Source organism: Clinocottus analis, unplaced genomic scaffold, assembly GCF_023055335.1.
Source record: "Clinocottus analis isolate CAN_PGR_092001 unplaced genomic scaffold, fCliAna1.0.p SCAF_17, whole genome shotgun sequence".
NCBI lineage: Eukaryota > Metazoa > Chordata > Actinopteri > Perciformes > Cottidae > Clinocottus > Clinocottus analis.
Window position 1 is genome coordinate 14,558,005 of NW_027175898.1, and position 11,185 is coordinate 14,569,189.

The 11,185-nt window shown below is 41.3% G+C and overlaps 2 protein-coding genes across 4 annotated transcripts; one reads left to right on the top strand and one right to left on the bottom strand.

The window, feature by feature from the left end:
• The first annotated feature begins 74 nt into the window (after positions 1 to 74).
• Positions 75 to 4,382, top strand: LOC137787958 (fatty acyl-CoA hydrolase precursor, medium chain-like). The gene is made up of 13 exons (XM_068580736.1): positions 75 to 153; positions 579 to 771; positions 858 to 996; positions 1,277 to 1,410; positions 1,528 to 1,681; positions 1,800 to 1,904; positions 1,990 to 2,088; positions 2,213 to 2,356; positions 2,470 to 2,547; positions 2,639 to 2,786; positions 3,394 to 3,543; positions 3,615 to 3,687; positions 3,843 to 4,382. Exons 1-13 carry the CDS (start codon positions 78 to 80, stop codon positions 4,027 to 4,029), a joined length of 1,680 nt encoding a protein of 559 aa, XP_068436837.1. The 5' UTR covers positions 75 to 77; the 3' UTR covers positions 4,030 to 4,382.
• A 2,035-nt stretch (positions 4,383 to 6,417) lies between these two features.
• On the bottom strand, positions 6,418 to 10,398 carry dnajc5gb (DnaJ (Hsp40) homolog, subfamily C, member 5 gamma b). 3 transcript variants are annotated; one of them, XM_068580714.1, is made up of 6 exons: positions 10,257 to 10,398; positions 9,334 to 9,445; positions 8,867 to 9,080; positions 8,557 to 8,710; positions 7,798 to 7,860; positions 6,418 to 6,829 (listed from the first exon to the last, which is right to left on the bottom strand). In XM_068580714.1, the coding sequence occupies exons 2-6, from the start codon at positions 9,426 to 9,428 to the stop codon at positions 6,777 to 6,779; spliced, it is 579 nt and encodes a 192-aa protein (XP_068436815.1). In that variant the 5' UTR covers positions 9,429 to 9,445; positions 10,257 to 10,398; the 3' UTR covers positions 6,418 to 6,776. The 3 variants fall into 3 exon arrangements, with proteins under 3 accessions (XP_068436815.1, XP_068436814.1, XP_068436816.1); XM_068580713.1 differs by having other exon boundaries at positions 7,798 to 7,863; XM_068580715.1 differs by lacking the exon at positions 7,798 to 7,860.
• Positions 10,399 to 11,185: the final 787 nt, after the last annotated feature.

Sequence of the window (11,185 nt, forward strand, 5' to 3'; positions counted from 1 at the left end):
AGAGCTTCGTGGAAGGCGTCATTTTCTCCTTCAGCTGAAACCAAAAGTGTCACAATCCTGACACACAGACAGCTGCCATGAACCTCCGTGCAACACAAACTCTGGTCCTTCTGACGTCTTCGTTCTTCCTTCACGTCGCTGCAGACCTGCATGGTAAGACTTCTAACTACACAACCACCAGCAGGCATTTTCTTTCAGATGGAGGTCTGACTGAGCTTTAAACTGAATAACAAAAGCCTGCTCAAGTTACGTAACATCCCGTCTCATTTGAATGTGTTTCTCTTCGGACTGAGTCTGAACATATTGTTACTTGCTACTTCCTGCTGTCATTCCCTTGTGACTTGGTGGAAGTGATCTTTGCTCATGTCTGTGATAATGACTGTCCAAAAGCCTCACCACAAAGGGCAAACTGGGTTGAGAGGTCAAGTGAAGCAAATTATTTATTGTGCTGACCTACTTTCAGGATCGGATTGCGCGCGTGTGTGTGTGTGTGTGTTACTTGGACATATTTTCCTGCAAATGATCATCTGCTTTACATTAAGAGCTTGAGTCTTGTTTTTTTAAAAATATCCTAACAGCTCCAGAAGTGCACACACAGCTCGGGGCCCTTCGGGGTCAGTATGTGAGTGTGAAGGGGAAGGAGGCCGGGGTCCATGCCTACCTGGGTGTCCCTTTTGCCAAGCCCCCCATAGGCCCTGCTCTGAGACTGACTGCCCCCCAGCCTGTGGAGGGATGGGAGGGAGTGAGAGACGCCACCCAGCAGCCACCCATGTAAGGCCTTCATGTGCTTCAGTTGCGTAACACACTCGGAGAAATCCCCCGTCAGTTCTCGCTGTAAAAACGTGTCTTTTTTCCAGGTGTGTTCAAATTAAAGAGATATCCATAGAGCTGTTTGACAAAATCGGCATGAAGGCTGATCTCCCAGAGGTTTCAGAGGACTGCCTTTACCTCAACATCTACACCCCCGCAAAGAAAGCGGTCGGTGCCAAGCTTCCAGTGAGTCGCTGCCGGTTTGGAACGATGCTTTTGATCACTTTTGATAGTGTTCATGGTGAAGTTGGCACGATCGCTTTTCAGGAAGAATCCATAATGGCAATATGAGTAAAAATCCCCATATTTAGAACCAGACTGCAAAGATACTGATGCTCTGTTTGGGTTCTTGTTCATATCAGATGAAAGTTGTTTGATTGAAATCTTACAAGCTTGGAGAGAAAAAAAGTATAAAATGTGCTTTGTGTTGGATGGAAAAGATGAAGTTATTGTGTTGCCTCACCAGGTCATGGCGTGGATCCACGGTGGAGGGTTCGCCATGGGAGCAGCTTCAATGTATGACGGCTCCGTCCTGGCTGCGTACCAGGACGTGGTTGTGGTTCTGATCCAGTACCGCTTGGGACTTCTGGGCTTTCTCAGGTTAAAAAAAGCCTTTAAATTACTCCGCTATCTATCCTTCTGCTTTCTGATATAATCGATGAACACATGGTCACTTTCACCAGCGGGTTTTAGACTATGATCGTATTCTCTATCCAGCACTGGAGATGAGCACATATCGGGGAACTTTGGCTTGTTGGACCAGGTCCAAGCTCTGAGGTGGATCCAGCAGCACATCCATAACTTTGGAGGAAACCCAGATTTAGTCACCATCTTTGGGGAGTCTGCTGGTGGAGTGAGTGTATCCCTCCTGGTAAGGATCTGCAGATAAAGCACTTTTGTTGGTGCATGTATTGTACAGTTATGTCACAGCACAGTCTCCACTGTCCAGAGAACCCTTTTATTTATTTTACTGTTGCTTGAATCAACAGCTTCTCTCGCCATTGTCGAAGGGTCTCTTCCACCGTGGCATCGCTGAGAGCGGCACTGCTGCAATGGATGTGCTCATCGAAAAGGATCCACTCCCAGTGGCGCAGGTCAGTGTGTTTTTTTGTTGTTGTTGTTTTGTTGGGGAAACATTAATCAGTGCAAAATCTAAATCCTGCTGTCTTGCCCCCTCAGATGGTTGCAAATATGTCTGGCTGCAGCCTCGAAGGCACGAGGCAGATCGCTGATTGCATGAGAAACGTCGATCTCGACACAATCCTGGGTATCGGGAAGGTGAGATATCACACGCCAGACTGATATTGACTGACTGGAAGGAATTGGTCTTTTTATGTTTTATTTTAATTACACACATTTATCTCAAAGTCATCTTCTTTTTTTTGTCCATTTTCTTTCAAAGGATCCAACAATAAGAATTACTGTCCACGTGGACGGCGTCTTCTTGACCCGGCCCGTGGATGAGCTGTTCCGTACACATGAACTACTCACCGTGCCGTTCATGACCGGCGTCAATAACGATGAAGGGGGATGGCTACTTCCTGCCGTAAATCTGAGCGCTACTGAAATCTGTGGGACTCACAAGCTCACCGATTTCCAGGTGAGCCCACGGAAACATGATTTGGTCTGAAATACTGTTCGTTTTCCCTTTCTTTTTAGTACTTTGCGCCTCCAAACTGGACAGAGGGAATGGATCGGGAGCACGTCATGAACATGCTGTCCACGTTCTACCCTGGTGTAAGGCAGACGGTGCTCCACGCGACAATATCGCTCTGCTTCGTTGTGCTCACACTCAGACAGGATGTGTTTGGTCCTTTTCTCTCTCCAGCCCAAAGATGAGCTCTTCAGGGATTTGTTTGCACATGAATATATTGGAAGCGGTGAAGATCGTGTGAAAAACCGAGACGGGTTCACTCAGATTATTGGAGATATGATGTTCACCATTCCGGCCATAAAGACGGTGAACGCTCACAGAGGTACTTTAATTACTCAAGGAAATAACTTTCTGTGACACGTGTTCACTAATGCCGCGTTCACACCGCGTCGGTTTACTCGCACCTCGACGAAGGGGGCGTGGCTTGTCTCCGTCGCTTCTCTCCGTAAAAAGAGCGACCTTTTCCGCTATCGACTATGGAAGAAATAACCACTAGTGCTGCTTTATATTTGTTGTGGAAGTCACAAAAACGTGGAAACGCCCTCGTGTTTGGGTTCATAACATCGTCCGCAGCCGCACACAGCTCGGTGAATTTCACCGACTCCAAGAACTGCGTCTGGCTGTAAAACTAGTTACTGTTTCCGCCATCCACCATGGAAATAACCACTAATTCTGCTTCATACTGGGTGTGTAAATTCCACATACATGTGAACATCAAACCCCATCGTGTCTGGGTTCATAATATTATCCGTAGTCCCTCAACGGCGTCTGAACGACGGCCACTATCGACGCTCCGTCAGGCGGACCGGCCGAAGTTTGACTCAGAAAATGTGCGTCTTGGCGACCTGCCGCGTCGCGTTCAGTGTGAACACGGCATGACGAGATGGACGGTATGTATATATCTCTATCTCTCGTTCCTCCACTACCAGATGCAGGCGCCCCCGTGTACCTGTACGAGTACCAGTATGCTCCCAAAATGCTGCGGACAAGAAGGCCGAGCTTCGTTGGCAGCGACCACGGAGATGAAATCTTTTCTGTGTTCGGATACTGCTTCACAACGACTACCATCAAATTAATCGGTAAGTCCACACAAAAAAAAGTCACCAGAGAGATGAGCGCAAAGTGTTTTACAAGTTTATGATTCATTTAGAGGCCTGCCTTGAAGAGGAGGAGCAGCTGAGCAGAACCATGATGAACTACTGGGGAAACTTTGCTCGTACAGGGTAGGAATTCACCCTCATGACTGTTTTTAAATCTAGTTTTCTTTCGCATTACGTTTTAATGGTTTATGTGTAGCACTTTGAAATGCCTTGTTGTTGAAATCACAAGCTCAAATTCACATTGGAGACTAGACTTGTTTTAAATTGTGCGCTTGCAGGTCTCCTAATGGTGTCGGCCTGGCCCGCTGGCCAAAGTATGGAGCAGAAGGAGACTACTTGTCAATCGGCGTAAAGCAGCAGGTCGCTGGTCGGCACCTGAAGGAGGACAAGTTTGTCTTCCTGACTCAAACACTCCCAGAAAAAAGCCGACGACATGAAGAGAAGGAGCAGCGCAACGAGCTGTAGACTTGAGTGACGCGGTGCTGCAGTTGATTCCATCTTCAACCACAAACATTAGAAAATGTTTCATAGATTTGTTAAACTAATCAGATTGCATCTGAACTTTAAAAAAAGAAGCTGCGTGTGAAGCGAGCAGTTTGACTCCAAAGTTATTTGGTAAATAAATCAGTTTATATGGTCGACGGCCACAGAGAAAAGTTCTTCTGGACACCTCAAGTTATGAGATAACTTTGGTGTTTGGCCACATATTTAATATCTGGATTTCAATGTAAAATGAAACATGATTTACCTGTGAGTTGTCTGTGATTCGCTATTGTCCAACAATAATGTGATGATTTGTGTACAAACTACTAACTCAACTGTTGTAAAAATAAAATTTGATTATTGTAGATGTATTCAATCACAAGACGACTGAGCGACATTTTCAGTATCACCAACGTTTTATTTGATCAGACAGACATTATTTCTACAGGAACAAACATTTATTGGAAGAGTGGAGAGATTGGAAAAATACCTGGGAATGTTGAGATGATAAAACTAAATATATCATTTCTTATAGTAATTCAAACTAAAATAAAAATGAATCACATTAAAATATATTCAGGCACTTAAGTGACGTTTTCTCATGTATACAAAACTGACTTTAGATACATTTCTAGGTTTGTTTAAATGTATAGAAACAGTGTGAAAGTCACCTGAGAAAAACACATCAGAATTCTAGAAATAATGCACATATACAATTTAGATTTGTACCAAATGCACAAACTGTACATTCCTACACCGAGCAGAAATACAAAATAATATACAAACACGATAAAAAGATAATTTAAGGCGTTCTCTTAATATACACTCAATTAGTCATACAAGCCAGAATGGGTAAATCAAAAAAAATACACCTCTGAATTTACATTAAAAACAACAGGTTTCCTGCATTGGGCATCAATTCACAACACATGTGGGCAGTACAATCATCTCTCTCACACACACACACACACACACACACACACACACACACACACACACACCAGAGGGATCATCATCCATATGTAATATTTGGCAATTAATCAAAATCAGTGGGTCGTTGGTTCTAGCTTCAAGGGTAAGAACGCTTTTATGAGAAAAGATCAGTCCGAAAAGAGCGTCTACGCACCTGAAGCGGTATTGACCCACTTCTTGAGGTCACCTTATGCCGCGGTGCCGCGAACCAACCAACCGAACTACCACCAACCAAACTGCTACCATCTCTTCAAGAACTAGTTCAGAACTTTGGGAGATGCACGTATTTGTTGACTTCACGAGCATTAGACGAGAAGATCGATACCATTCATGTCTGTGCGTTGGAAGCCAGGAGGCCGTTAGCTTAGCTTAGCTTAGCATAAAGACTGGAAACCGGGAGGAACAGCTAGCTTGGCTCAGTCTAAAACGCGAACAAACCACACACACGTGTGCCCCAAGTAAAAATCTGTCTGTGGAACTAATAACAAATATAAATGTATTTGTCCAGTTGATGACGTGTGATGAGGTAGATTTTTATATTTTATTTAAACCAGGCTTGCTCTTACCCCCACTTCGAGTCTTGATGCTAAGCTAGGCTAATCACCTCCCGGTTCCAGCTACTCAGCTAATGTCATGTTCATGTCACATCCGCTCCAGTCAAACCAAGTCATTATTAGGAAATAAAACCTAACTTAATTTAAACCCAACTTAAGAAATATGGTGCTATATTGTCAATTAATATATATTTTAAAAAGGACTGCAACAGGGAGCTCTGCAATCATGCAACCGTCTGTCGTCCGATGATGTGAAGAAGTCGCAAGCTTAAAATCTAACTTTCAGAAAGGAAGTGAACGAGTGTTTCTCCCAAAATGTTGAATAGTTCCTGTGATGCCCGTTAGCGTCGATTCTACAAACATTAATGCTCATGGAGATATTTACAGGCTGTCAGACAAACGCACAACGGGGAACACAAACAGTTTGTTTCAATGAACTGTACATCATTTCAAAAGGCCCTTTGCTTTTACAACATCTATGTACAGTGTGACTGAACCGAGTGGTTGGCCTCTGAACAATTGGAAACCAGCACATTATATTGCTTTTTATATATATATATATATTTATAAATAATATATATATATATATATATATATATATATATATATTTATAAATAATATATATATATATATATATATATATATATATATTTATAAATATATATATTTATTAGTTGTGTGATTGAATTTATAAATATATATATATATATATATATATATATATATATATATATATATATATATATATATATATATATATATATATATATATATCTATATCTATTCATTTATTCATTAAATATTTCTGACCCAAGAGCCACCTTGGACAAAAATATTCTCAGACCGTCATGGCAGCTTTTGGATTTTAAAAACACGAACTTAAGATATTAAAGTGCACATTTAAAAACAACAAACTATTCCAGAGCTTTGATCTGCACGGCTTTGTCATTTGGCACTGCAGTCCACATACAACCCGATATTGAAGAAAAGAAAAGTGAAAATAAATATGAGATTGGCTCCAAGACAAACCGCACTGGCACATATCAAAGAAAAGAGAAATATGGCAGAATCAAATTGCTGCTCGATTCATATCAAGACAAAAGACTGAGATTAATATCTTTTCTCCACATTCAAACCCATAATTCATACTCGACGCTGTCGCTGATGCCCACGTGGTTCCATCAGGACGCCACTCACTCGCTTCACGAGGTGCCGTTGGTCGCCTGAGGCTGAATCACGATCGGAGCGATCTCACCTGCAGGCGCGTAGGGGAGAAGTAAAAAGGTTATTAACTATGTCTCTACTTTTATTATGTTTCCAGCAAAAGCAGCAGAACTAAGCAGTTAGTTTCAAATAGAAGAACATAATCATTTAAATAGAGATCCCCTCATGTCGATTCATCCGATAATGTACTATTACTTCCATTCTGCTCTCTAATGAGTACTTTTACTTTTGCATGTGTAATAACGGCGTGTACCTTACACATCTGTACATCCACGCACGTCAAATTAATACGGAACTGTAGCCGTAGTATTAGAGGCATGTGTTGTTAATCTTGAGTAAATGATTTCAATACGGCCTCTGGCTCTGGCTTCGGGGTCAACGATTAACAATAAAGAAAGAGCCCTTCCTATAAAATAGTACAACGAGAAAGATATGCTCTCAATTACCCCACGTTAGTTTACAGGTTATGAAGCGTGGAGGAGAAGGAGACTGGGGAAAATGTTAAAACAAAAGAAAAATAAGCAGCAGAAAAGTTTTTCGGAGCTTCTATAAAGAGCAGTAACTCGAGATCAGTTGTTCTCAACCTTTGAACAGTTAAAACAAAACAGGTTTATTAGTTGTGTGCTTGAAAATATATAATTACTCAGAGGCTCAGACTTTTTTCTTTGAGGGAAAACTGATAAATAGGGATGATAATAGAAAGATGAATATGCTTTTAACGCCCAGGTTGAGAACCACTGCTCTTGATATTTAGCATTCGCACTTTAATCCAGCGTTTTCCTCCACTGTGCTCCGCCTCCATAACATTTTCAACAGCCTCAGGTGAGAGCGAGCAACGTTATCAATAAGCAGCGAGGGAAATAAGAACAACAACCGCTTAATAAGAGCGTCCTGCAGCGCTTGTAGAAGGAGAAGTTAGTACAAGGTCCACACCCAGGACGCCGCCGCCTGGCGTTCTGCCAGATTAGCGAAGCGGCACAGAGGGCAGGTGCACTTTACCTGAGGAGGTGAAGGCGCGATCTGAGGTGTCAGAGCTCGGCTGAGTAATTATTACATGGTCTCCTGCTGTGAAACAAATAAGGTGATTGTGTGTTTTTAGCTGCGTAGGAACAATTGTTCAAGTGCAAATTTAACAAATTTGGTTGAACGAGTGTTTAATTGGGTCAAGTTTTCTTTTGCCAACATTTGGGTTTTGCAGTGAACTAATTCCTCTCGTCACTCACAATGACAGACTGTTTCCATAATTAACTCTTATTATAAAGACTGTTAATCTCCTCCGGGCTTAAATGTTCACTGTGAAAAGGCTCACGGAGCAAACACCCACTCGGAGAATTCAGAAAATAAATGTTCAAAGATCTGGGGACATTTAATTTGTCCTCAGATCCATCCATTATTATTATTCCTTTGAATGATGTTTTAAAGTTCAGTTTGTTGGTACTCACGATAAACAATATTTTGAATGTATGATCAGGCCATTGTGATGTTGTGTTCGTCCGGTTCAGATTGTTACTGTATTATGTATCTTTAGATTTTTTTATATTGACAATCTTTGATTTCTCTAAGACATATTCTCAAAACACTAAGTGAAACACTTAAGGTGAAAAAAGCTTTTAGTTTAATTTTAACTTGCACCTAAATGGAACAGACAGCAGCTCGACAACCTCCCATGTGATTTTTTGACTATTTATTATTTTATGTCAGCAGCAGGAAGATATCCATCACAAGCTGAAATGAATCCAAAAGAGCAAAGTCCCTCACCTGTATCCTGTTCTCTGATCTCTGCCTCCAGGTCCTCGGGGTCCATATAAGCACAGCTTTCCTCGTCCTCGGCGCTTTTGCCCACCCCGCAGCAGAAACAGCAGCAGAAACAGCAGCAGCAGCAGGTGGAAATAGTGCAGCACACCAGGAGGGCCTAAACACCAAGGAAAAGGGGAATGAATATCGAACACAGCCTGTGGAGAATTTATGACACTCCAGATATTTGACTCCATACGTAAAAAAAACACACTGACAGAGTCGCTCAATTCTCACTTGTTACACATGTAGACGTTTAAAAACCGCCTCTCACCTTGAACCAGCACTTGGACATGAGGAAGTAGTATTTGACCCCGTCTTCCCCAAACTGCTCGGCCGCGTATAGCCCCATGGATCCATACTCGTCGTAGATCTTCCGTTTGTTCTCGTCGCTGAGGATGGAGTTGGCGTTGTTGATCTCCTTGAATTTGTCCACAGCTTCCGGGTTGTCTGGGTTCTTATCGGGGTGATACTTCAGGGCCAGTTTCCTGGAAACAAGTGAGTCAGATTATGCGTCCGGCGGGAGCAAAAAGGATTTCCCTTGCTCAAGATATTACGGAGCAATCCAAACCACATGACTTGGACAAATAAAAACAATACATGTCGTTTGTTCAAGAATCTGTCCTTTTACAAATTAAAGATATATTCAATTCATGGGAAAAAAGACATACTGATGGCATAATAAAGCCCTGGATCGCAAACGTTCGCTAAATAGACAGATGTATTGATCTTTATTAACACCTGTAGGCCTTCTTTATGTCTTCTGGAGGCGCTCCCTTCTCCAGGTTCAGGACTTGGTACAGGCTTTCTCCTGCTGTTGACATTTTACGCTCCATGTTTCAGGACTTGGCAGCTGTGAAATAACAAAGGCGATACAAAGAGTTACAATACAATTCATCACTCATTCACAGACTCAGGTGCAGGTACTAAACTGCTCTGCTTACAGGAATGCAACATTGTTAATCTGGAGAGCAACGCGTGTCAGGAAATCGACTTGAACATCTGCTTGTAAAGTTCTCGGACTGTGTTGAACAATATGAGGAAGCGGTTCATTCGTGTATGATGCTGGTGGGGAAACTGGGCCGTGGCGGTAAAGTAGTTTGCTGATGATCTTCCTTCTACTTTCATGTAGAAATCTCTCATCTCTTTCTGCAGAAATGGAAGAAACTGTTGGCATCACCGGGAGTTAGATTCACTGGGTGTGAATCAGATCCATGTTCAGCTATTAAACTATCTTATAAAGGATGTGCCTCAGTTATTTGTTTATCTTTTATGGGCCACTCAAGTAACATTATGATATGCATGTCTGCTTTCTTGAGAAAGAAAATGAATAGAATAAAAATGTTAAATATGTTTTTGTTGTTTTTAAAGAGCCTGCAATGCACTGTACTCACAAGTACACATAAGAATAAAACGCATACTTTCAGAGTAAGAACATAACTAAAGTAACTTCAATGGCTCACAAAGACGTAAATAAACAACAAAAGCAGTCCCACGTCATCAAGGACATAACGTAGTTAAAGTTAGTTACGTCAGGACTTAACTCACATATTGAAGTGAGTTTGCTTTACTCGTGAAACCCCGCGGGCTGAAGTCACGACAAACTGCTATCCGGTTTAGCTCACTTTAGCGCGAGGAGGCGCTTCTTGTGTGTTGAATCTCACCTCCAGGACGAATAAATATCGTTGTTTGTGGTCGAATCATAGAGTCCGGATTGTGTCCGTGGATTGTGTTAAAGTTTAGTCCATGAAGTTGAAGCTGGGACCCGGTTTCCTCCGTTAATGACCCGCAGAAAGTCCCATGAGAAGAACGTTAGCGGCGAAGCAGGAAGCGCGAGCCAGAAGCAAGTCTTATTGGTCCGGTGACGTCTGGTTTGATGCGCGCGGGGCTGCGTTGCAAATGCGCAGGATGCACATTTATTGATAAATAATTCGTAAAAAAAAAAAAAAGTGTATATATAAGCATCATTGTACATAATGATATACTATATATAATATATTTGTGTGTGTGTGTGTTCGCTAAAGAATGTAATACATGTGTAATTACTTTGCTAATACCAATCTCAAATACTGTATTATCCATGTTATGCTACTTTAGAATTCTACTCCAAAACACATTGTTGTACTTTTCACTCCACTATATTTATTCAGCAACACTAGCTACTTAAAAAAAATAAAGTAATAAATTATGATATATTTATACATCATGGTTTAGCTCCCTACTAACATCCAAAGCTCAAATTGTAAAATGTTCCTCTTCTGGGGATTATTAAGGTAAACACACAATTATAAATATGTTAATATTGACTTGTGGGAAATTTGGAAGTGGAAGCCCATAATAGTTCAAATCTGTTTGGAATTTGTAAACTACACATTCATTTTACCATATGTTATTTCTTGACATAATACAACTGGAAGTACTTTGGCTGCCTTAATTAAATAACATCCATATTAATTTAAATATATTTGACAGGAAAATAACTCTGCTATTCTTTTCTGTAAAATATGTTAGGATAGCATTATTTTTGAATAATACGTGTGAAAAGGAAGAGAAAGTTAGTGTCGGTATCTTTAATCAGTACAAACACAATACA

Bases quoted from the DNA above. Each gene is read 5' to 3' on its own strand.
- LOC137787958 (XM_068580736.1), top strand. From the start codon at position 78: ATGAACCTCCGTGCAACACAAACTCTGGTCCTTCTGACGTCTTCGTTC. The intron at 2,787-3,393 runs GTACTTTAATTA...CTCCACTACCAG, and splicing joins GACGGTGAACGCTCACAGAG to ATGCAGGCGCCCCCGTGTAC. The intron at 3,544-3,614 runs GTAAGTCCACAC...TGATTCATTTAG, and splicing joins GACTACCATCAAATTAATCG to AGGCCTGCCTTGAAGAGGAG.
- dnajc5gb (XM_068580713.1), bottom strand. From the start codon at position 9,428: ATGGAGCGTAAAATGTCAACAGCAGGAGAAAGCCTGTACCAAGTCCTG. The intron at 9,081-9,333 runs GTGTTAATAAAG...ACTTGTTTCCAG, and splicing joins GACATAAAGAAGGCCTACAG to GAAACTGGCCCTGAAGTATC. The intron at 6,830-7,797 runs GTAAAGTGCACC...ACGCGCCTGCAG, and splicing joins TCGCGCCTTCACCTCCTCAG to GTGAGATCGCTCCGATCGTG.